The sequence below is a fragment of the Anser anser genome, assembly GCF_964211835.1.
Source record: "Anser anser genome assembly, chromosome: 8".
In the NCBI taxonomy this organism is placed as follows: Eukaryota; Metazoa; Chordata; class Aves; order Anseriformes; family Anatidae; genus Anser; species Anser anser.
In genome coordinates, this window is record NC_139728.1 from 12,366,191 (window position 1) to 12,393,030 (window position 26,840).

The 26,840-nt window shown below is 41.9% G+C and overlaps 2 protein-coding genes across 10 annotated transcripts in view; both read right to left on the reverse strand.

Moving 5' to 3' along the window:
- The window catches only part of RABGAP1L (RAB GTPase activating protein 1 like), a 249,466-nt gene that overhangs the window by 144,521 nt on the left and 78,105 nt on the right, over positions 1 to 26,840 (reverse strand). The window lies entirely within an intron of this gene.
- On the reverse strand, positions 7,879 to 20,134 carry GPR52 (G protein-coupled receptor 52). The gene is made up of 2 exons (XM_083846205.1): positions 18,046 to 20,134; positions 7,879 to 17,488 (listed from the first exon to the last, which is right to left on the reverse strand). The coding sequence occupies exon 2, from the start codon at positions 17,294 to 17,296 to the stop codon at positions 16,211 to 16,213; it is 1,086 nt and encodes a 361-aa protein (XP_083702331.1). The 5' UTR covers positions 17,297 to 17,488; positions 18,046 to 20,134; the 3' UTR covers positions 7,879 to 16,210.

A 26,840-nucleotide genomic window follows, 5' to 3' on the forward strand; every position in this document is an offset into this window, starting at 1 on the left:
AAATTTCATTACAATGGAGCCCAGCAAAACCAAGCTCTTCGTTAAGGATATAATGGATACAACCCATCATGAAAGCAATGGACAACAGCTTGCAACAAGCCCTTGTTTCATCTGGTTTTGTCTTCCCCCACACTGTCCAACCTCTCATCTAAGTCTTTTACCCAGTTAAAATGCTCACAATTTGGAATACAACTCTGAATCTTTGAAACATGTTTTGCTCAACAAAATCTTGCTTACTTTGCAACTGCTCTTTATTAAGTATTAACTGTTCATGCCCTAGAGATTTCCAGTTCCCAACTTAAACTGGAAGTAGTAGTATAAAAACACTTGATACCAATATCATAATTATAATTTGTATTCAGAAAAGTTGCTTAACTTTTCTGCTCCCTTCTGATCTCAACCAAATGCTAGACAACTACCAGATCCAAAAGGCAGAATCAGAGCATCCTAATGAATATGCTGGCTGGCACGCAGCCACATAGCTGGATTCAGCTGCCCTCATCCTTCAGGAGGAACCACCTAGACACGGCCTCAGAAAGGACTCAGATCATCTGGTTACTTTCAGTCCCCTCGTGGAGCAGCTCATTCTCCTCTGCATCTGCAGCCACAATGCTTCCACTCACAGTGCCCTCAGAACAATGCAACAGAGATTATTTGCAGAGCACAATTTGTTGGAAAAGGCAGAAAGCACTTGCCTGTAACTACAAGGAAAAAGGAGAATCAGAAAAAACAGAAGACTGACAAAATAAATGGTATTTGAAAATACATAAATGAATGAAAAACAGGAGGAATGGAAACAGAATTCATTCTGATGGTGTATCCATTAAGTTTAACTCCTACCAGTATTTACATCGGTGACAAAACTTTCAATTCCTGGAAGCCAACTCAACAATCAGAAATAAAAGATTAAGGGATTATTCATAATCCCTAACCAGGCTAAAAACAATCACCATGTAAAATGAGTTAGAAGAAAATGATCAAATTCCAAATCTCAGGAAGTTTATAAGTTATCTGTGAGGATTATTTACCTGTGTTACTAACAAATCCACAGTTGCTGAGATTTGAGTTGGATTTTGGGTTGCTCAGTAACCCTGAAAAATCAGGCCAGGTCTACTCAGTAGCCCCGCATGTGTATTTGGGAACTTGACTTTAAATCCCCAAGTTTCAAAGTGCAGTCCAGAGAACCATAGAATCATTAAGATTGGAAAAGACCTCCAAGATCATCTGGTCCAACCATCCCCCTACTACCAATGTCACCCACTAAACCATGTCCCTAAGCACCACGTCCAACCTCTCCTTAAACACCCCCAGGGACGGTGACGCCACCACCTCCCTGGGCAACCTGTCCCAATGCCTGACTGCTCTTTCTGAGAAGAAATATCTCCTCTTTTCCAGCCTGAACCTCTCCTGGCTTGAGGCCATTCCCTCTAGTCCTATCGCTAGTTATCTGTGAGAGGAGGCCAATCCTCAGCTCCCCACACCTTCCTTTCGAGTAGTTGTAGAGAGCAATGAGGTCTCCCCTGAGCCTCCTCTTCTACAGACCAAACAGTTCCCTCAGCCGCTCCTCACAGGCCCTCCACCAGCTTCATAGCCCTTCTCTGGACATGCTCCAGGGCCTCAATGTCCTTCTTGTAGTGAGGGGCCCAAAGCTGAACACAGCACTCGAGGTGCGGCCTCACCTACCTCTATCTGTTACACCATCAAAAAAGATCGCAATACGCAAAGCTCTCCAAGGAATGTGATTTACTTTTTGCCTCACAAAATGCTACCTTTCATGATTATTCATTGCCTCTCTGATAACCATTTAAGAATGACCTTTAAATTTGCAGACCGTATCCTGTGAGTATCTGCCCTATAATAGTGAGCCCTGTGAGAGCAGGAGCAGATGACAAAGAAACCCTGCCTGACTTGTGTCTGAATAGGACCTGAGGATTTCAATTCAGATCACCAGGCTTCCTCTGACACCTTCTCAGAGTAATAAAATCTTTTAAACTGAAAGACAGACCCCGAGTAGAGATCTGGAACAGCTGTGGACCCAGCACATGAGAAACTGAGAAGTGGGGTTACCAGTCAACCACCAAAGGGAAACCTTGGCAAGAGAAACATGGATGATCTGAAAGTGCAAAATTAGTTAGAAGCCTTCTGCTCAGCTCTTGCACTATCTGAATAAGTTAGTTTATGTTTTGTTTTAAACAGAATTATTACTGTATAGATTATACCTGACGTCAGGATTAAAATAATATTACTTGAAGTTTAGGTAATATAAGCTGAATATAAACTAAGACACTGTGAATGCCCCAGATCAGATCAAATTTGGACCTACGGGTGTATTTTGAAATCAAATAATGATGTATAACCATAAGAAAAAACAGTAGTTTAAAACCATCCAAAAAAAAAAAAAAAGAACAGAACAGAAAAATAGTTTTTGCTTTTCTAAGGAAGATTTTACTTCACAGGTCTGAGAAAATGACTTTTCATAGAAACAAATACCAAAATGTTAGAAATATAATCTAGGATAGGTAAGGATGGCTGTGTAAGCTTCTCTTTTCTCTCATGCTCAGTCCCACCGGGAGAAATAAATTAACTGATCAAGAGTATAAAAAGAGCACTGCTCCAGAAGCCAATATTTGACAGCACCACAAGAAGAAGCACCCTCCAAAACAAGGCATAAGGTTTCAGCCAAAACATTCTTGAAACCCCTAAAACTTACCCCTTTCCCAAACTTCCCATGCTGGCTGGAGGGAATTAACGCTTTGTAGCCTCCCGCACGTGAAAAAACCCTTGCGTCACCGAAAGGCTTTGTTTGGTTCTGTTTTGTTGTGCTTGCTTCAAGGTTTCTGTACCATCTCCTGGACGCATTCCAAGCCCTGTCTGGAGTTCATCCCATGCCCCAGATGGGATCTCTGCGTGTGGCAGGCTGGGGGGGAAGGATGTCCTCCTCCAGCCTCACATTTTACATAAGCCCTAACAGCAAACCTACACACAATTCTTTGCTCAAACCAAAAATAATAGTAATAATAATAAATGATAATTTTCAACAGAATTCCAGTGTCACCAGGCCAATTCTCTGATACAGGAAGAGTTTTAAGGGCTATTGGAAGTCACTCATCGGAGCACAAAAACACGTCTGGAACATAACACGTGTAGCTTCTGCCTTGTGCGTATGAAATTCAATCCATGTGCTTGCACACCTGAAGTTTGCTCGCAGGCCTACGTGGCCTGAGTAGGTCCTGGCTTCAGGAATTCAGTTTGTGAGTTTGGGGTGGGTTTTAGGTTTGATATCTTTAAAGCCAGAATTGCAGAACACAGGGTCAAAGAGACCTCAGCATGGGCTTGTGTCTATTCCTACACACCATTTTACCTCTTGTGAATGACCTTACTACTAATAAAATGAGTGTGAATTGAAGGCTGCCTGTTTTACAACCTATAACTACACGGTTGATGAGGATCCAAGTTACCAATCTTCCAAACCACTTGTAAGAGACTGTGGCAGTGAGCAAGACAGGATACAAATCTACTGGCACCAAATACTAAAATCAGGCCCTAAATCTATCTGAATTAATGAAACTTTAAGAACAATTAAATACAAATGTAACACAATGTATGCAAATATTGCCCTAATTTTAAAGGAAAACGATTAATAAGAAGGCAGGCCCACTCAAATACAGCTAGGGATGCTGTTGCAAAGACCCAGAAAGAGCTGACAAGACTGAACCGAGATGAAACATTTTGTCCAGCTGTAACAGCAAAAGATATGACCTGAACTTGATTTATATGCATGAAATTATTTTCCTGTGGACAATAAAGAAGGCACAAATAATAAACTGAAGCATGACCAACAGTCTTCTGTTATGTGGAATACTCTCACAGAAAAAAAGCTTCTTGTAGCAGTAGTCAAGGAACCATGTTAAATATCTAACAAAAATTCTACACAACAGTGAACAATTAAATAAGATTGTTGTTGAGGATCACAGTCTCACATAAATAGAAAAATGTGTTTTCGATTAAAAAATGTATATATATATTTCCTAAAGGATTTGAGATTTCAACACTATTTTTGAATGTTCAAGTATTCTGTCAAGTAAAATGGACAGTATCAGATGGCAATAATGAAAAATAAGACTTGATCTTGAATGAATGAATTTATTATAAAATACTTAGAGCCTTTTATGTTCATATGGTCTTCTTTCACTTAAAGAAAACCTGTCAATATGCTATTAAACTACAAAATAAGAGCAATGCAATACGGTTTTCAGAATAGATTGGGTTGGGAGGGCTCAACAAAGAAACTACAATAAAATTTAGCTAAACTCTTTGGAATTCAGACACAGTCATTCCAAAACAATATTCTGGAGTTATACTTTTTAAACTGTCATGTGTTTACTATAACGATCTATATCTACAGTTTTTTAATAATCTTACAAAATATAGTTTAATACCCTTACAATTAGCATGTTTACATACATGGAAAATTAATACTGTTTTGCAATCCTGCTGGTCAATTTGCTTGTTCTGGAATTGGACTGAAAACATGAAGTGCAATGTAGCAAACCTGATTGAAACGTTCACTCCTTTTTTTCTTTTATGGTCTAGTATTTTAGCAGTTTTTCTTAACAGAGATGAAAAATGTGAATTTTTTTGGACATAAGTTAACTTTATTTTCACTTTAACATACACACACACACACACAGATGCACACTTTTTTTCTGTGAGACGTCTGTTCTCATTAGTAATGCTGCTGATGCATTCCCTTCTACTGTAATGGAGCCAATCATGAGTCATGTCATGCACTTGCCTAAAAATCACAAGTTTAAGGCTTTCCATATCACTGGTAGACTGAATGTAGAGAACTGAGCCAAGGCTCCTTAAAATTCCAAGATTCCTCCAAAAGTCAATGGGAATTTTACTTGAAGAAAGGATGAAGTGTTGAACCAAATTACCTACAACTAATCATTGGAACAAGCTGCCACATGTAAAAGCTACAAAAAGGCATCTTGCTGAAAATATTGCAAAGTTCTGCTGACTTCTAGACCGAAATTTTTCTGTGCATGAATGTAAACGCTGTTAGGAGGCACGTCTGAAATGCTTGTTAGTACCTATACCTTAATTTTTCAGTGTTTTAAATTAGCAGTAACAAGAATGTTTCCCAAACACAAAGCTATAGTATAAACCAAATATCTGCCTGAAATTTCAAGGTCAACTGCACAAGTATATCAGTTATTATTTGAAAAACACTTCATACAGAAGAAAACTAAAAGTTCCCATGGTCTTGCTGGTTTCTGCAAGCCTGCTTAAATTGTGTAAGAACACAGATTCACAGATTCACAGATTCACAGATTTCTCTAGGTTGGAAGAGACCTCAAGATCATCGAGTCCAACCTCCGACCTAACACTAAGTACTCCACTAAACCATATCGCTAAGCTCTACATCTAAACGTCTTTTAAAGACCTCCAGGGATGGTGACTCCACCACCTCCCTGGGCAGCCCGTTCCAATGCTTAATAACCCTTTCGGTAAAGAAGTACTTCCTAACATCCAACCTAAAACTCCCCTGTCGCAACTTTCGCCCATTCCCCCTCGTCCTGTCACCAGGCACGTGGGAGAACAGACCAACCCCCACCTCTCTACAGCCTCCTTTCAGGTAACTGTAGAGAGCGATGAGGTCTCCCCTGAGCCTCCTCTTCTCCAGGCTGAACAAGCCCAGCTCCCTCAGCCGCTCCTCGTAAGACTTGTTCTCCAGACCCCTCACCAGCTTGGTCGCCCTTCTCTGGACTCGCTCGAGTACGTCCATGTCCTTCCTGTAGCGAGGGGCCCAAAACTGAACACAGTACTCGAGGTGCGGCCTCACCAGAGCCGAGTACAGGGGCACAATCACTTCCCTCGACCTGCTGGCCACACTGCTTCTTATACAGGCCAGGATGCCGTTGGCCTTCTTGGCCACCTGAGCACACTGCTGGCTCATATTAAGCCGACTATCCACCAGTACTCCCAGGTCCTTCTCGGCCAGGCAGCTTTCCAGCCACTCATCTCCCAGCCTGTAGCTCTGCTTGGGGTTGTTGCAGCCCAGGTGCAGGACCCGGCACTTGGCCTTGTTGAACTTCATGCAGTTGACCCCAGCCCATCGCTCCAGCCTATCCAGACAAGGCACTAATGTTTATATGAGGCATCTAAGTGGGGAAAGGACCTGAATGTACATCAAACATCACATTTTATTCGCAGAACACCACTACTGATGCTGGTTTTAAAAGAAAATGAGAACATGTTATTAGGGGCAAACCATATTTAACTTATCTAATTGCAGAATGAAAGGAGTGGGATGAAACAGCTCTCCTCTACAAAAAGCTGGTGAGAACATACAGTTACGGAGATACACTGACGGGCAGAGCAAACTAGATGCTGTTTCCAACTCCATAAATATATCAGCCCCAGTTTCACAGAATTCTAGTTTGAATTTTGGTTTTATTTCTGAATGGATGATGCGTTGTTTCTGAAAATAAATGACATGCTGCTAATTACTAGTTGAACAACACAGTCATACTCCATCCTTACTATGGCTCATCAAGGCACTTGCCTTGTTCACTGTGGGGCCTTGTTAGTTCCCGTGTTAACTTCGGTCAAATCTGTATTTTAAAACAACAACAACAAAGATGTTTAGAAAGGGCTAAGAAGCCCTTTTTGCTGTGAAATGCCAGTAACACTTGCTGAAAATGGCTCCTAGCTACTACGATTACTGGGGAAAAAAAGGAAAAGTTTACCCCCTATCACTTGATATCAGAACTACTGCTTTGATGGTGCTCTTCCAGCAGATATTCTGCTTCAGCAGGCAGAAAAGATGGGGACACTTGATCATCCTGACACTTCTATTCTCACAGCCGTGTTCCACAGACACACAAAGATGCACAGCCACAGATGTCCATGTTTCACTCACAATTTTATTCATAAAAACCAGATGCAGTAAATTGTGCATTCTCTTCCTGACAGAAAAACTATGAAAAGGAGTATTCAAGGTTAGTATAAGAAAAGTATTAAAGATGCAACAATGCGACAGCAGGAACTAAGAGCAGACAGTTCAAGCTGACCCTCAGCTCTGGCATTATGCCGCCTGCAACAGCAGGTGCTAACGGTGGCTATGGAAAAGTGTCTTTTGTCAGCACATCCCCCAGTTTCACTCCGCAGGCTTTGTTTTCATCCCACTACCTCAATCTTTATTCCACTGGAAGGGAGACAGCGAGCAATTGCAAGCCGCCCTCCTGCCCAGGGCACTCAGGCCTTGTGCAGGCCTCTCACTGCCCTGCGCCTCCTTCTCCTGCCCCAGGCCCAAGCCCCCAGGCCCAAGTCCCCAGCCCAAGCCCCCAAACCAAGTCCTGGGCCCAAGCCCCGGACCCAAACCCCAGGCCCAAGCCCCCAGCCCCTCCACTCTGCCTCAGAGCCAAGGAGGTCCCCACCACTCCTCCAGCTGGAATACCACAGACCAGGCTTGCACACAATATTCAAGACCCAGGCATGCCACGCTGATGGTAGTGATGCTTTCTAATAGTTTCCTTTATTATAACTGCCACTGTCCCATAGCTTTGGGGTTGGCTGCTGCTTGTTAAATTAACGTTTCCATGCGACAACTGGTAACCCAGAACCTCTTGCTGACAGGAGACGGACACAACTCGTTTCATTACCAGCTGAAAAATGAGGGCTGCTTTACTTCAGGATCAGCATTTACATTTCTTTCTTGAATCTCAGCTGCCATTTGAAATTCAAATCTTTCCCCAAATAAATTATCAGCAGGTGTTCCTCACCTACATCACATTTTGAATCTCCTTTTACCAGTGAAAATTGTCTTGCTATAAATTTATTTTTCTACCACAAACAAAATCAATACCACTATTACAAGAGCACTTTGCCATGATTTTTATTTTTAAAATACAGGCATCGCTAATGCAGTGAAATTCATAAAATAAAACAACCATCAAAGCACAATTGTATCAACCACCAACCATCACAAACACACTTTTTCCCCCCCAAAAGAGCTTCCCAAGCCAGAAGAAGGGCAAACCAGAAGAAAGGAGCCACAAATTCACAGGGATAACATGGACGCAACTTCTAGCTGCACTTAAGCAATAACCCTTACATACTCTCATCAAAATCAAAGGAAATACATACAATAGAAACAGAAAGTATCTTCATAAATCCCACCCAAAATGTTGATTCACTGCCAAAACAGAGTTTCTTTAGTCAGTAACATTTACAAAAAAAATCAGTGGCAAATAATATTCCAGCTCAACAGAAGAGGTTGGAGAACTTGGCACCTGGAGCTGAGGCTTATTGCCAAGACACCTGAAATCTGGTAGAAAAGGTACAACAGCAGCTTCTTTTAGGTACAATGGAATACATCCTAAGTAGATTTAAGGCTCGATAGTGTTCCCGTGAAGGACATGATCTTTCTAATATTCTCATAAAGGCTTTTACATGAGTCAAGTGAAGAACATATCTAAGTAACAGCAAAATTGAATTTAAAATTCAAATTCAAATTTAAGATTGAATTAATAAAAAACCACACACCAGAGGTCAAAGTAAAGCACAGCCAACAAAGGAAAATAATTAATTGGATCCCAAGATACTGAACATCAGAAAATATGGTCTCCTAAAGGCCTGAGTTGAAAAATTAAAAACCTTAAAACTAATTTTATTATGATATTATGTAATTATATTTATTAGATTTCTTAGTGTTTTACGTCATCTTCATACGCCAATACGAAGTGTGGCCTGGAAAACATTAAGTAGCCAATATTATGGAGAAAGCAGTTTTGGATAAAGGTCTTTCACCGATAGCCAGTGTTGGCTGTTTTGGCTTTGGTTGTTTTAGCATATGCTTGGTGTTTATCTGACTCTAGCCACAAAGTGGTCCCCAAAGCCCTTGAAATGAAGAAAAAGCTGCCACTGGAACCTTGCCATTATATGACTGTTCACAAGCCTTAAATATGTATAGTTGCACAACTATCATTACAAAAACTGGAGTGTCCAAAATCCACCCGGTTATACTAAAACTCTCTGATGAAGATCCTGTTTTCCTTGTGAGGGCATAGGTGAAAAAGAGATCAATCTGTTCTTGACCCAGCAATTCATTACTCACAGTATACGAAGCTCTCTTTTTCCCCTTTTTTCAAAAAAACTTTCTACTAATTTCCTTACTATTCTAAACCCTGCAAAATCCTTGTTGAAGCCCTTTAAGGCACTGTTGCCTTCAGCTGTCTCCCACAGCCCTTTTCTGGCTGCTGAACCCCACGCAGTGCGGGTACGAGAGCACACGAGGGCTTGGCGGCCACACCAGCGTGCTGGATGTCACAGCCCTGCCACTGAAACGTGGCGCTGCTCGGGGCTGCCAGGCTGACCTGGGAGAGCCGAGGTGAAAGGAGGCGAGGCGAGGCACAGGCACGTTTCGTTCTGCTGCCTCTGCTGCTGCAACTGGAACCAGTTAAACCACGGCAGGTTTAGTCAGAGAGCATGAATCAGAGGTTTAAATGGCACGCGGTACTGAAAGGGATCTACAGGAATCTCAGCAGGAAAGAGGAGAGAATACATCTTCCAAAATGACACGGATGTCTTGTATTTGACAACTGGCGTTTAAGCGCAGATGTGAGCACAGACATAGAGTAACACAATGGCAATAATACAAAGTACTCAGCCAGAGGTCACCGCTGCCGTGCCCGGCCCCCCAGAGCCACGGAGAGGCTCGTCCAGCAGCTCTCCCGCCTCAGTCCGCACATCCCGGCCTTGTCCCCCCACAACAGCACAGCTCACGAGAACCCGTGCGCTGCCATCACTCCGGGAGCCTTAACAGCCTGTGGGTTCAGCAGATGTCTTTCATAGGTCAGAACGAATCTGCCTGATCGCTGGAAATACCACTTGTCCATTTGCAATTATAAATTCAAATGTCACGCAAGAACAGCTTTTAAATAATACATGCACAAGCATAAATACCACTCGAGAGACACATTCAAGGACTAGAAACCTTCACTGCATACAGACATCTGAAGACCTCCCTAACTGAAGTGTATGAAATTCAAAGCACTTGTGTGTTCTATAAGGAACACATTGCACTTTCTCCCAGGGAGCACTCTATCATACTTTTCCAAAGCACTATCCAATTTTTCATGAAAATATGTCATAAAACAGACTTCTTTCACGATGAAAAGAATTTGTGCTTATTCAAATAATTTACAAAAGAAGAGAAACAACACAACAGGCATATGCATTTCAGTTAAAGAAAACAGAACCAAAAAGCAGTATCACCAAGATGCAGAAACACCCTCGTGTGATTAATGCTGACATCTCTGAGCTTCGTCTTCTCAAAAAACTTTGTGTTTTGTCACTTTTTCTGATATTGCTGATGGTAAAATTTAGATTACAAGCCTTGAGGCCTGAGTGAATACCAGATACAAAACGTACAACTTTTTTGCCTGGTAATGACTGCATTTATAGAAGTCGCATTTCGATCAGAATCGCCTTCGCTTTGCTCAAATCGAGTCACAGGGTGATTAAGAGTAAAATGAAAAGCCTGTAGCATTTCTATCACCTTCTCAAGAGGGTTATGTTTGGCAGGAGTCAGCATAAGACTGTGATAAAATCCCAAAATCTCCAGGCATTTTTACTGCCTGAAATTGCTTTTCCCAGCCTCCTGTCAGCACAGCTGACAGCACTAAGGTTTCCTTATATTCGACCTATCCTTCACAGTACTTTGAGAAAGGAAAAGTCCACAGAAATCATGGATATTGAAGGGAGATTAGATTTTGTTGATGTTTTCTTGAGGTTGTGCTGAGGAACAGAGCCATTAACAGCTTCTCCTCCACTCACGTACTGTTCCTTTAGCACTTAAAGCTTGTTGAGCTCACATCATATTTTCTGGAAGGATTTTCCTAACATCAGATGGAGAAAGGAGTCATATCATTTAAGCTTGACTAGAAAAATCTGTGAGTAGGAAGCTACCTTAAATATCCTTCTGAATCGCTTTCATCCCACTGATCTACAATAATGACATAGTCCATTGTTAACAATTAAAAACGCTTAATGACTGCAGAGATCTACATATGAGTTCAGTATAAACTAAAAAAAAAAACAACCTCATATAGGATAAATGGGAAAAAAATCAGATTTTACTTTAACTTGGTATTTGGTATAGCAAAAATCATGCGGTCTTTGGAAAATGCTGTCTTTAAGCAACATTCCAGGCAATCTGCAAGTGACAAGAAAACGCTACCTCCGAGATGCTTCCTCTTCTGGAAAGGCCTAAAAATTAATCATCACCTAGATAACAAAGCAATGCCAGGTTTTGCCAGTCAAATGACACACGAAATATTTTACCTAATTCAGTGAAGTTGTTGAACGATGTAGACCCCGCACTTAAAACAGCCCAAAGAGAAAGGGCAGGGGTAAAGGGGGCAGGAAGTCAAAGGCTTAAACCGATCCTTCTGGTGGCAGTGACAGCAGAACTGAAAGCCCTGCAGATGAGCCGATCCTAGAGGCTAGCCGAGGAGGCCACTGCCTCCTCCACGGCACCCATGGCCTGATGAACCTCTGGCACGTCTCCTTGGCAAGGCCAGCTCCAGGACTGAGCCAGACCTCTGGTTAAGGTGCGTTCGCAGCAGCAGCAGCTCGGACGTTGGCGTACAGAGCCTCGACACTCCAACAGCAGCACAAAAAAAATCCATATGGTTATTTGCTGGGCTACAGCTGCCATATGGAAAGATGAAACAGTTTCACGTTGAAAACCAGCTTTGGGAGAGTAGAAACCCTGGTGCATTTCCCAGCAACTTGATACCCTGTTGCAGCAACTATCTGTTGTTTATATTTAAGCTCCATTTGTCATACACAGGATAAGAAGCTAATGAAATTGCAAGTTGTTATATTGATCCACCTTTTCTCAATAGCCAATTTCTAATATTGACTGGTAAGTTACTTTACTAAAAAAAAGACATTTTTATTAATTTTGGTGAGGATAAAAACTGAGCATGATCACAGATATTCAGTTGGCAAACACTAATGACGTAAAAATATTTGTAAAAATGAAATAAATGCTATTTTTAAAAAGTCTTCATAAACTGTACCTGGGAAAGGTGGCTCAGTAAAGCAGAACACAACTTTTCAGCAGAGGACGCACAAAGATTTTGCACAAAAATAAGCCTAGTGTGAGACCTCATGCTTTACCAAGTACAATCACAAGATGGGTTTGTAAGTGGAAAAAAAAATCTTACTATAAGAAAAACAGTAAGTAAACACTTAAAAGACAGCCTTGTGCTTTTCATTACTACAGTTGTCCTTCCCTTTAAAGACTATTTTGAAGAGGAATTCACTTAGCTGTTCCAGAAAAGAAGGAAGCAAATAGTAGTTGGTGAAGAAAAAATTACTTTCCTGGTAGCACTTTTTCTGCCATTACAGGATTTTTTTTTTTCCTTTTCCTTAGGCTGGAGACATGAGTTTCTAAACACAGTAACACAATTGACCTTTACCTTGCCTACTACAAGCAGAAGTATTCCAGAGAAACCTACCGGCACAAAGGAACTATGCATGTTTGTTTTGCTTACCTATTAGACGTCTCTCTTCACTTTAACCTTTTTATTTACTATTTTACATATAAGTAGCTGTTAGCTTCCCCTGACTCTTTTTTTTTTTTTTAAGGAAGGAACCTAAAGTTTTGGCAATTACCTTGCTATTACCTATAATATCAGCAATGATGCGATCAAGTCTATTTATTTGGTTAGCATTGGGTGATCTTATTACTAGCTACTTTATACATCTTGAAGAACTTTAGGCATATGAAACTGGGATAATATACGCTTAAAACATTTTTGTGTAAGAGATGCCAGCTTTAAAAGTCCCATTCCTTAATCAGATTTTCATACAACATCATGGAACTTTTTACAGATTGAAAATTAAAAGTGACAGATTGAATGACTGAAATTTCTGTTGGACTTTTTTTATCCATCAAAACGTCTGGCTTTATCATTTTTGGAAGAGAAGTCAGCACCAGCTGGAATCCTCAGATAGCATTAGTAAAACAATAACAAACCTCCCTTAAAAATATAAATACATTATGAGTTTAGAAAGCACTTTTGAAAAATGAAATACTAAACTTAAAAATTCACATGACTGACCACTGGGTCAAATCCTATCACCTTGAAAATAGCAATAGGAAATGCAGTATTTAACTCTGCTGAAGATGTTTAATTTGACACTTTCCGGGAAAGTAGGAGACTCGGGTTTACAGACAACAGGTTGAAGTGTGATTTTACAGAAAGTGAAATTCAGGCTCCCGACAAGCAAATTAGTGCTCTTCCACCAACGCTATGTTGATGGTTAAGGAAGAAAAGAAAAAAAAGTGAGGAGTATAGGGAGCTAGGATTTGTATGCAGGGCAGTGGACTTCTGCTATATTCTCTCCCTTCAAAGCCTGCCTAAGGAAAAGGGAAATCTTCACTCCCACCTGATAACTCAACAAGCTCAGCACGATGGTCGAGAGGGACGTATTGCTAACTCTGCCCCATGGGGCAAGGGGCCAGCGGCTGGCGCGTAACTTTGTGCTGCAGCCTCTGCAGAAAGGAGCCTTCCGTCCCGGCCTCCCGCCTGCAGGCAGTAAAGCTCCGAGTTGATGCGTGTCAACTCTGTTGAGGTTATACAAGCAGGGTTCAACTAAGGCACTACTGATACAAATGAGTTAGCTTGTGTATTTCTACATGTTTGTAGTTACAGTACCACGCTAAATACATATTCTACTGCCTTCTAGCTGTGTTTCTTGTTTTTAATAAAAGGTTTGACCAACTTCAAGGATTTTCTAGAGCTTTTCTTGAACTTCTGGAGGTCACACAGAAACCCGTTACCAGGACTGCCAACAAAACCAGAAGCAGGAAGCGCCCAGCTCTGGAGCACAGCTGTAGAACTACGTTATCAGTATGGCACCAGCCGCGTGAGCTGGGAGAAATGAGATATTTCACTGTTCCTTGACTAAGTCTTGCACACTGAGAACCCAACTAAGCAGGAAACGATACAGATGATCACAGAACTAAACAAATCCAGGTCTTGTTTGAGAGAAGAGACAGGCTTACACAACCTTCTGGAGCAGCCCAAAATAATCTTTGGAAATAAACAGCAACTTTTCAAAAGGAGGCGACAGGCCCATTCCCATAGACGTGGAGGAATACGAGGTCCACACAAGGAGAGCTACTCGTTTTTCCCTAATAGGTCAGGGCTAATTGTCAGCAACAGCTCAGCTTAGCCAGAGGAACGTTTCAAGATGTATTTCAATCTGCTTTAAAGGTTGTGCAATGTTAGAAACCAGCATACAAACGCTTAAGACAGAAAGCAAACAGCTTTGAGTTTGGGATTTAAAATAGTGAACTTGTAAGTCCTTCATGAGTTCCTTCGTAAGTTGATCGGAGCCCAGAGGAACTTTCACAGAGAACAGAGTGTAACAGCAGGGAACTAAAGCCAAGGCTGGGTTTGATATACATAATACTACTTTATTCCATTGTTTCAACTTTCTTACACGTTTAAAAATGTACAGGGGTTCAGAACCACCTCAACAAAACAGAGTACATAATTAAGGGAGATCTAGAGTCAAACCACAGGTGTGCAAACGTGGCTAGCTTCTGGTACAAAAAGTAATAGGCACGGTCTTTACATATGCATTTTGGTGAAAGAAGGAATAATAGTGCAGTGTTAAAAGGCACCAATAATCAATAATTGGGCCTTCTTTAAAAGCCAATAACCATCTAAGAAAATTACATTTTGTTCAAAATAATAATTTAAATATTTTCTTGATTGGCATGCATCTGAACCCCTGGCAGTTTATTACACAAACCTAATGTGCGCCCTTGCAAAATAAAAAAGTTTCAATCAGTGGACCTGAAAGTCAGTTCACTACAAAAGGAAATACTGAAGCTCTTTGCCTGTATTTAATACTAAACTGTCTTGTTCACCTTCTCCAAGAGCACTTGTCTAACAAACATCGATTCAACAACTGCACAGAAGTATTTCTCTTAAAATGAGTATAGTTTGTTTAATCCTGTAGCATTGACCTATTCCATGTGCTATGAAAACATTAGGCACAGACCACAATTTACATTTTCTCTAAAAAAATTTTTGATAAAAAAGAATACAGTATGTGCAAGCTAGGTTCACACAAAGGATTGACAGCTACAACAGTAAGCTATTCAGACTTCCCAAAGAAAAGGTTCTGTTATTTATTTTTAGTTTTCTAAGCAGAATCGCACACTGCTGTGTGTGATTATCATATTTGCATTAGGATTATCTGTGTAGCCAATAAAGAAAAAGCTTTAGTACACCCTAAAGGACACTACATCCATACCGTGTGCTAATTTAACAGGATTGAGAGAATGAAAGACTGAAAAAGTCATTGTACACAGGCAGCTGCAGATACTCAGCTGGCCAGGAAAGGCTATTGCTTTCTCCAGGAAGAGTGATTTGAAACTCATTTTACCTTGTAGGTGTCCTCAAACTGAGCCACTGCAACTTGATGGAATTTAGAGATGCACAGAATGGAGAGAAAATAGTTAAATAAATAAATAAATAAATAAATAAATAACAGGGAAAACGAGGGCAAGGGTCTGTGAAAGTTGTACCAGAATGTGCCATTTTATCCAAAAGCATCATGCCTGGTGTAGGTTTTATGCGTCGCGGACTGTTTGTAGAACTGAAAATTGTACAAGATGTGAGCAGAGACAGAGCTGGTTATTAATCTGCAACATCTACTGTAAGTCCTCAGGAATATAATTTACAGGTAGCCACTTACTGTGTAGTTGATTGTTGCCTCTTAAATATATTTAAATTCAGAAGGCTACAGTATATTCTGACACAAAGATAGTAAGATAACTTTTCTACAAGGGCAAAAATATAAGGTAGTAACTAACTTATTTATTTTATGAGGAACCTCCTTTGATGTGGTAGGTATAACATGCCCTTTGGAAGATTTTAGTTCTGACTTTCTTCGTCACCTCTGTTGAATGGCTCTCCTCACAATCGCACAAGAGCTATATGCAAAGTTCAGTGACCCCTCTTAGAGCAGCCTTTCTCTTTTCCAAAAGCACTTTTAAACCCAGCTCTAACAGCGTAGCACACTAATCACGTAAACATTCCTCTTCTGGTAAGTTCCCAGATACAGCAAATACTATCAAAACTCCGTGTTTGATGACACACACCAGTTCTCTTTAAATGGAGCAGGAATTAGCCCGTTTCCTTGGTTTAGGGTCCCGTACATCCCTGTCTTTTAAACACATACAGGATGAACATATTGTCTCTGACAGTCTCCGCAGTCCCAGCCTGAAGACACTGTTGGAGAGGCTATATATCACACAGTTGCAGAAACTATTGCTTATAGCAAGCCACGTTGTTAAGAAGGAAAGTGCCGGGTTTTCCAACACCCTAGAGCTCTCCAGCAGAAAGTATATGATATAAGGGAGCCACAGCATGTAGAACACGCTGGTTATCCGAAACAACACCATGGCATAGCGGCGGTCAGGGCTGTGCCCAGTCTCCCCAGCAGCATCCACTTCGTGGCTAGGAAATCGAGCTCTCCGATCATTGATCTCTTTGGTGTGCTGCCGGCAGATTTTAAAGATGTGGAAATACGTGAAACAAATGACAAAGGCAGCGGGAGCGTACAGTAAGCACACGATAAAGCCAGTAAAATAGGCATTAGTTAGCCAGGAGGTAGCACACCATTCAAAAATATCTCCATGGTAACCAGGTTTTCCCCAACCAAAAAAGGAAGGCAAGAAGATTAGACAAGAGTATATCCAGATCAAAACGATGCAGATTCTCAAGCGACAAGGTGTGACCAGTTGGTTATAGGAGAGAGGCTTTGTTATAGCGAGATAGCGATCCACACTGATGCAAGCAAGACACGCCATAGACACGCTTTTTAGCACAGAGATGATGTATCCGAAAACTTGACAGGTCAAGGACTCGTGGACACCTGTTGAATAGTGAAGCAGTGACAAGGTAGGAACCAAGCAGCTAACTCCAACAAGAAGATCAGCGTAGGCCATGGTCTGGATAAAATAGCTGGTGGTATAATGGTGCAGAAGTGGAGCACAGTGGAAAACAAATATCACAGTTAAGTTACCCGCAATAATTAAAAAAGTTAGCAAGATAATAACAACCGTCTCAAGGATACAGATGTCAACTGCATTGTAGTGACCAAATCCAAGAGGGCAGGAGAGATGCTCAGATATGTTCATAACACTACTGCTCAGATTCAGAGTCCTCCATTCAATCCATCGGGACTGGTTCATGTTTTGTGATTAGGGAACACTGCGCTCTGAGTGTTAGCGAGCAGATGACATGCTTAACAGCAGCTAAGCTCTGCTTCAGCGTCTCACGATCTCTCTGCAGACACTGCCAGTGCTTACATTTGAGAGGGTTCTACAGTCCCATAGCTGTTGATGCCTCCTCAGCATCAGTGCATCACCTCTGGCACACCTTAGCTTTAAGGAAAGAAAGAAAGTAAGAAAGAAAGAAGGAGAGAAAGAAAAGAAAGAAAAGAAAGAAGGAAAGAAAAACATCCAAAAAAAAAAAGGAAAGAAAAGAAAAAAAAAAAGCCAGAAAGAGAAAGGCCACTGATCAGCTCCTCCAGTGCTCTTGAGCAATCTTTACAAACACAAGGCACTTCTAAAACAAACAGGTACCGTGGAATACGGAAATAAAAACTGAAGAGCCACCTTCATTTCCCAGGGTAAGAGGGGGGAAATCTCTGTTTATTTTCCTGAGAAAGTCACTTACTTTGGAATACAGTGGGGTGAGGGAAAGGAAGGGAAGGAGGAATCTTGGTACAGCTCAGGTTTCCTGGACCAGCGGTTGCTGGAGGCAATCTTTTTAATGTCTCAATTTAAATCACAGAGTGACTTGAGAGTAAAGGAAAAAGTTCATCATCTAATGCTGTCTGTTCTGGCTCTGTTCAGGAGATGGTACTCTGTCTTATCCATGCTACTCATTAGAAAGGTAAGGAAAACACTTTTGTCAAGGTTAATTCCAATAGACTCACCACTGTTTGGGTATGAATAATGAATTTTATTTGGAGGGAGACAGGTGGGGGACAAGGCAGATTTGTCCTCTGACTCCCAAGAAAGAAAACATACATCTCACGTACAAGGAGGAAGATCGTGTCTACTCATTTAAAAATCCAAAGGGTTTAAGAATAGAATTTGGAGACTTGTGTCAATATTCATAATTCTTTTAAACAGTTATAGTCCATTACAATTATTAATGCCAGGAGCATAATTCAAGGTCCCCACAGACAAAATAAATCCTCTTGAATTTAATTTCAGCAATGGCAATTTAAAATAATCATCTTTGGAAACTCTGCTGTATTTGCTAGAGTGGATCGGCACACAGGAGTTTATAGGTATATCCATGATATCGCTCACCTCTGTAGCAACACCTGAATCATTTCACAAACCCCCACACTACAAGAACAGAAACTTCCATCTGCATTCTGCTGTGAAGCTAATGAAATGCTGATTTGACTAGAAAAGCTGCCATTGTTTACTACTCCATTATTCTGTTATTCTGCTGCTTCTTCTAGGTAGTTTTAGGATTGCTAGATTTATTAGATGATCAGCATAATAACAATTGTGTAAACAAGATTGTTCTTCTAATTGCAGGACATTACCTTGCTCATTTTATTCGCAGTTGTGGAGAAAGCAAACATTAAAAGAAAGCATCTTCTGCGTTCAGTTTAAAGTAAATGCTTGATTAGTTCAGGAATCATTAGGCAGGTAACTAATAGTATACAATCTTGCTTTTTGAAAGGCCCCTAGAAGGTTAAAACCATCTTTAATCCTGGAGTTCCTGAGACCAGAAGACTGGCGGTGAGAATTAACGAATCCACATAAAACGATTTCCAAGGTCATTGAGATATTACGCTGGCATTCGCTTCAAGTCTCTGTAAAAGTACCGGAACCTCTGCGCAGCTTTCGGCAGCCCTTGCCGGGTCTTCAAGAGGAATTTCAGCTACCAGAAACGAAAAATCGTCTTCGATTCCCTTGCAGCAACTCGACGGCAAGCTCGCCTTCTGGAGTTCGCCTCCCGCCGCGCCGTGCACGAAGTCCTTGGGGTTTTATAACATCCCCGAATGGTTCCGGTTCTTCAGCCCTCCGCCTGCCGGCACGTCCCGGCCCCGCCGCTCCCCGGCCCCGTGTGCGGGCAGCAGGACGAGCACCCCCCCTTCCCCCCCCACCCCGCGCATCCTCCCCGCCCTGCGCCGGGCGGCTGGGCAGGGCGCTGCGCTCCCCGCCGGGCGGCCGGGGCCGCTGCCGCCGCTCCCCTCCGGCCCCCCCGGGCACCCGAGCCCGCTCCTCCTCCTCCTCGTCCTCCTCCTCCTCCTCCACCTCGTCCTCCTCCTCCTCCCCGCCGAGGAGCCGATGGCCGCGGCTGGGCGCCCCCCGCAGCGCGGCGGGGGAACGGCGGCGGGGTGCGGGACGCGGCCCTCGGGCTCCCGTCAGGGCAGCCCGAAATCAGGCGGAGCGCAGCGCACGGCCGCGGGCGGCAGCTGCCCCGCACGGCCCCCAGCACGGCTCGGGCAGAGCGAGCAGCGGGGCCGGGGCAGCAGCAGGCACGGAGCGGGGCTTGGGCTACAGCTCAGCAAAAGGCACGTGCGGAGAAGGGCAGCGGAGGGTTCGGCAAAGCCAGGCCTTAGGAACGAGTAGGGCTGGAATTGGGCTAGGTCGAGGCAAAGCTGCAGTGAGCTGCTCTGGGTTACCAGCTTGTGTCTCAGGTACAGCCCGGAGCAAGCGCTGCGGGCTGAGTGACACGGCTCGAGAAACCTGAGGCAGCACAAACTGCGGCGGTGGGGAAGGGGCTCGCAGTAACACCCTGCGGTAAGGGCAAAGCCTGCCGTCAAAGGACTGACGAGAAGACAAAAATCACTCCAGTGCCTCAAAATGGTGAATGGCTGTGACAAATTTACCGACTACATTTACTGCCTAAGTGTAGGGCTCTAAGCAAGAGCTATGGGTAGCAGAGGTGGAACAACACAAGCAGTTCTCCTTCCTCCTGGGCAGCAGCAGAACAAAGCACCGTGCACACTGGGGGCACAAGCGGGGCTTCTCCCTCTCCTCCTGGGGCCAGGCTGGGGTTAGCACTAGGGAAAGAAAGGGCCAGAGCACCTTAACCCGGCTGTTAGAAAGAGACCCAAGGGCAAGGCAGATGAGCAACGGCAAAGCCTAAAACTAAGCAGACCGCAGAAATGACAATCTCAGTCCCTTGTGCTGGATACAGATTTGCAGTGGTAACTCCTGAGGCTTCCACGTTACAGCCACCACTGCAACCCAGTCACCTTCGTGGGGTCAGCCTCAGGCCATGGACAACACCGCAGCACCTGTTAGTACACGCACAGGCCCGAGCTCTGACAACAAGCCCTCACATCACCCAAATATTGCCGGTCTTGTACAAGAAAGCCGAGAGCTGCTCAGCAGGTAAGAGGTAACAGAAAAATCAATGGCAACCTCTGCTGGTTGGTTTTCGATGCAGGTAGAATGCTTGTTGCCTGAATTGTAATGAAAGAGACAAAATGATTGAAAAGTAAGGACATCTGAATTCTTTCTTTACGAGCAGACTTCCTCCGCTACAGAAACAAAGGGCCTGCTGCCAGCTGCCAGCGGCTGCAGCACCGCTGCTGCTCCCGGAGCCCAGCGCCCTGAGGCAAACTACAAGTTGGTGCAGGGGATTTTACATGCATTTGGAGGCAAGTGAAAATGAAAGCACAAATCAGCTAGTCCTGATGAGACTACATGATTCCAGCCAGAAGTTTACAAGATTACTGGAACGGTTCATCACAGGCAGCACGTTAAAAAGCTGCACAGAAAAAGTTTTCATTGGGGAAAGACACATCAGGGACTCCGGCACGGTTCTAAATAAAACGCGCTTCACGATTTTATTTGCATCTAAAGAAAAGGAAGTGAGAAAGAGTAGTTATAGTGGCAGAATATAACAGGTGTCCCTAGGCAGGTATTTTGCATGCAGCATAAATCCCACAGATGGTGCCTGTCCAGGAGGACAGAGCACTCTTCCTTCAAGCTGAATGGAAGCAGTGATTCCACACCTTCTTTGGGAATCATCTAGAAACAACAGAAGTTACCATCCAAAACAGGAGACTCACACCAAAGCATCCTGCTAAAAACAGAGATGTGAAAGGAACTTGAGCTTCATGTCTGAAAAGAAAGCCTGTGAAAGTTGTAGGGATGGGCATGGCCCTGCAAGGAAGCGAGGTAAAGCTCCGACAGAAACAGCCTGTCCAGAAGTTGACTTAGGAGCTCCGAGCAAGGAAGCAACCTATTTCTCATTTCTCTTATCTGAGAATGAATCAGAATATTGCCATTTTCTAAATCTTCCCCCCCCTTTTTTTTTCCCATAAGAAAACAGGACTGATGCAAGCAAATCCTGCAATGTACAAAGCAGCAACTATCTCATTGCATCACTCATTTCTCCTCTGAAGTCTTCCAAGACTGTTAAAATATTGGATTGTCAGCTGGACTAAATGGACTAAGTTTCTCTAAAATCTTTTTTAAAGAAAGCCATTGATCAGAGGAGCAGGGAGATGCAGCTGAGAGCATGGGATGCGGAACATAGCAGTTACTTGTTCAGACACAGACCCGAACGACAATGTCGATTCACAGCTCTCTACCAACTCCTCTTCTTTTCTTTCGCCCAAGTCTTTGCTATTTTCTTCCACCCACCTTCTTCTCAGCCTATAGAACAAAGGTGTCTCTTCGGGTTGCTTTATTTATTTATTTTTTTATCTTTACTACCTCTAGCATTTATTTGTCCACCACATCATATGAATACCCTGGTTTTGTTTTTAGGGCCTGCAGAACCATTTTCTTCCATAAAGGTTGCATCTTGTAGTGCAGCTTAAAGAGGAAGAACAGGAAGAGAAATCACGAGTTGCCTAAAAATTCTATTTTTTATGGCTTATTTTTGTTGTTGTTGTTTTCTACTTACACATCAGACTAGTGTTCATAGCTGCTCCCAAGTCTGATCAGTGCTATATTTAAAGCTGAAAACAGTTTCGGTTTTGCGATGTAAAGCCTCTTCCCGAAATCCACCCCCTGCCACACCTGCCTTGAAAGAGCTCTGACTTACACAAGTGCACAGGTGAGCAGGCATAGAACATGAGATACAAATGTATGCGTGTACACATAAAAGCACTATTTCATCTCCAAACAATCGTCAATCTATTAAAAATATTTCAGCTGGAAGGCACTTCTGGTCCAACATCTTCTGAAAGCAGGGCTAACTTCAAAGTCAGGTCAAACGCCAAATTCTGGCTATGCTACACGGGGACCTATCCCACTGAACTGGGAAAATCTCCAGGGACAGAGGTTTCACAGCTTGCCTGGCCCCTGGTCCAGTGTTTGGCCAGTCCCACCCGATAGCCTCATTTCTCCTTTCTGCTATCACAGATCTGTACACAGCGCCATAAGTCACTTTATAAGCTGCTGGATCCACATACCCCAGTGCCTGCAGAAGAGATCAAGCGATGCAAGTTCCATGGTTACATTTTTGAAATGCAGATGTTCTATGGAGCACTTACCTCACTGTAAGAAAGAGGAAGAATTTATCCCTAATTTTCTTCCTAAAGGAAGAATTTCTCTCTAAAACCTCCATCAGGCTTTTCCCCATGAGAAAGGAAGCTGATTTTGATGGCAGCAACTGAGTAGGAGCTAGAAGGCAGGGAAGAGGGAGGAGGCCAGGATAACTTGGACTGGATGGGCAGGAGTTTGGTAGCTGGCTGGAAGGGGACAGTTGCTGTCTGAAAAGTCAAGGTATGGGAGGGATCTGGAAGGAAGCTAATGAGCTGTCCTCCTGCTCCAGCAAGCTCTCTTGCTGCCTGCTCCTCAGCTGGACTCACTGCCCCATTCGTTTCCCAGTGCTGTTTCTGGTGTGCCAAATACTAGCCGGTGTTGGATAAATGTGAGGCAACTGGAATGCTGTGATGCAGAGCAAGAAATTGGCAAAAAGCATTATTTCTGTGTTGTGGTGGATCAGTAGAGAAAGCTGGGCATGCATGTTTGCAAGTATTGTGCAGTCCTTTGTGCTGTTATTGAACAATGACATTAACACCCCTGGAGTTTGTAACTTCAGAACTAGCTACAAATGTTATTCGTGTATTTAATAAATATTAAACAAATTCTTAAACTGCTACAATTTCCCTTAAAACATTACTACCTATGATCTCATTAATTTTCTGAATTTTACATTAAAGAACATTTTTGTTCAAGAGAGGGTTCTCAGGATTATACCATAGCTCCTAGGACAAATGGAACTCACTTCACACGCACCATTTGGAGTGACATATCCCACCAAACTTCCATGCCTCAAACAGTAGAAATAAAACACCCTGGAATAAACTATCTATCAAGAAGTGAATTTTCTTCAAGGAATTGCTGTGAAGTGTAATGAATGGTGATAATTAACATTTGTCGAGAATTACACATAGCACCTGCTTGAAAAAACAGTATTTAGGATTAATGCTGTGTAAGGATGCTATTTACTAACTGACCACATATGATAAGAAATGCCCTAAAATGAACAAAAAAGGACAATGGAGAAATGAAAAAAGGTCTTAGGAATGGTATGAAAAGCAAAAAATTATGGAGGCCCACAGACAGGATCATGTGGCTGCCATTAAAACTAATCCAACTGTCCTTAAACCAGACATAGCTTTAAAAAAGTTCAGTGGCAAAAGCATGCAGACTTACTAGGCACCAGCGCTCCAGGCAGCACGATGAAGAGCCCCGACTTTTCCTTTAACTCTTGCTTTTGATTATGTGACTCATGCTTAGTTAGCGCTTTGTGAAAGCATACTTACATTCTAAAAGAGCATGCTTTTCATTCCAAATTGTCCTTCTGCCTTTTAACCACCATAACAAATCCATGTGCTGTGCAGCTATCCTAGCATAAAACAGTCTGTGTGTGTGGAAATACACTAGAGCAAACAAAATTGAATTAGCTATTAATTACATTGTACTGCCTTCAAGAGACAATTAAAAGTTACACCTGTTAAATATATCACAGGGCAAAAGATAGCAATTAAGAACTGTAAATAAAGAAACAATGAAACCTAGAGAATAGTCTGAATAGCACAAGTATTACCCTTGTCCTATGGGAATCATTCCTCATGTATTAAAATAATACTGATTCTTTTATTTATTTTTTTTTTAACAGTACTGGTTTTAATAATATCACATTCCTTTACACTTTTTAGAGGCACATTTTGACCTAGTTGTGCTTTTACTAATACTTTTGTCTGTGTCAAGCCAGGCAGGACATCCTATGGATATGTTTATAACAGTATTCTAAAAACGTATCACAACTGTGCACCACGAGAGGCTATGTTCAAAAGGATTCCAGCCGACTTCACTAAAGCATAAACTCAGCCAGTATTAGGGGTAATTCCATTTCAGCATACCTACTAAAAGAATCACAAACATTATGATCACCTACTTTGACTTTCCACATAATGCAAGACAAATAGTTGTCTTAAACTACGGCATGACCTTTTAAAAAGTGGTTTCGATTTAAAATGAGTTCAAATGATGAATAATCATTTGCAGTATTGATTAGGAAGCCAAGTTTTGAGGCTTACCCAAAAGCAACTACTGAGATGTAAACACAAGGATCAAAACCATATACATGTGTCAGTCTTTCGGAATCACAAGTTTGGATGCAACAAAGAAAAAAGTTGAAGTATATGCACATATAAATTGCATTCTTCATTGCCTTTAAAAAAAATTGTGCCCAATATTAATTCTTTAAATTCTTCCAAGAGCACCATCTCTAATTGATCCCTGAAACATACCAGAGCTCAATGCCAGGGCCACACATCTGCAAACTACTTATGACCACCACTGCATGTGGTTCCAGATCCTTTTCCATCTCAGTACAATATTATTAACCTTCACAATGACAAACCCATACTATAAAAGCTCCCAGCGCAATCTTGTCAGCTTACTTTTAACAAAAATAGGTGTGTACACAGTATATGGGCTTAGAAGGATGGTGGAAAATACGCTGAATTAATGTACTACACATGATTACTGAGAATCTGTGCTGAAAGTTACAACGCACACAGCATTTGCACACAATTTATTTTCTTCTCAAAAATAGTTTTAAATCCTTCAGAATTATCCGCTTCACTCCAGTTCTCTTTTCTAACTAATTGTTAACTGGCAGCTAGCATTGGGTGACAAATTCACAGATGCATGCCAGAAACGGCTTCAATTCCTCTTTTTATGGGCACAGCCTATATTAAATGGTCCTAGGGCGTTCTCCCAGAGCACCCAGCATAATAAGAAGATGGGCTGGCTGGAAACGCGTGCCTAGTTACACAGACAATTCAATTTTGATTTGCTTATGCAATGGGCACATTCCACCCTGAACTTTTCCTTTAATAGATTATTTTAAACAGTGCTTCCTCAAGGATACAAGAGGCGCCACTAGCTCAGAAAAACACTGCACAGCCAGGACCATCAGGAGAAAAAGTGACAGCTTTACCCGTTGGTATACACAAAATCAGTTAAGAGCTAAAAGATTCAGAATTTGTTTTAGTGCAAAATCTGCCGAGGAACACGTGGTACCAATCCCAAATGTGGACCCACTGTTTCCCGAGAACAAAAAGGTGAAAACAACCCAAGTAAATCTGTGATTTTTAAAAGACTATCTTTAACGATGTGCTACTCAGTATTACTATTCCACCAGTTTTGTGAAGAAATGGAAAAGAGGAGCATGGAAAGAATATGGCATGAAAACTATTTATAAACTGTAATATGGTACAATTTCTTTTTATGGGTTTTAAGCTCAGCTTCATTTAGACTGAATTTTCCTCCCAGCTGGAACTGCTGAAGAGGTATCACTTATAGACTCCACACTGCAAGAGAAATATCAGCACACACTCACATCAATACCATGTAGGAGAAAGGATCAGGAACAGTGTCCTACACCAAGGGAAGTCTGGAGGGAAAATTTAGCATACAATAGCATCTGAAGTAGACTCACAGACGTGGAACCTGGCAATGACAGATGTTTGAAAATGCCCCTGAAAGCAAGAACTACTGACCTATTTTTTCCTTCCAGAGTTAAAAGTTAGCTAATTCAAGTTTATAAAATCATCTCTCATCTGGTAACTACGTTACAAGTTTAATAACATCTAAATACATTCAATTTCCAGTATCTAGTGAATTTTGTCTTAAACTAGTTTGTATTATATAATGAGGACATTTATATAAATCTAGAAATTGGCACACATAAAATGTTATGTGAGCTGAGAAATTAGTTCTATTTCTTTTTTTGAATAAAAAATGGCATTATTTGCTATATTTGCCAAAGAAAAAAATGAAATTGAACACATATTTTGTCAGTACTGTTAATAGCTTAAATATCTCTTTAATAAAAAAAGAGTAGCAGCAAACTGAAGAACAGAATTTTCCAATTCGTGCACTCTGTGTACAGGCCTCTCTTGTTATTATGTCCAAGCAGAGACAATTCAATGAGTTTGCTTTTTAATGCATGTATTCCCCTGTCAAGATTTTGCAAGCATATTTTACCCCTTTACCTCATAAAACTTACCACTTATATACATTTAAAAACAGAAGGCTTGCTTATAAATTGATTTCAGGTCTTGCAAAAAATATTACAAATCTTTTCATGTCCAAGTTGATCTGATAAATCTATACAGCCAAAAAAAGAAATATCTACATAAGCTTTGCTTCCATGAAACCTCAAAAAAAAATTGATACAATTTCTGTAGGTAAATACTAAGTACTTCATATTCACTTAGTT

What these genes read in the sequence shown, in the direction of transcription:
- GPR52 (XM_083846205.1), bottom strand. Translation starts at nt 17,296, where the DNA reads ATGAACCAGTCCCGATGGATTGAATGGAGGACTCTGAATCTGAGCAGT.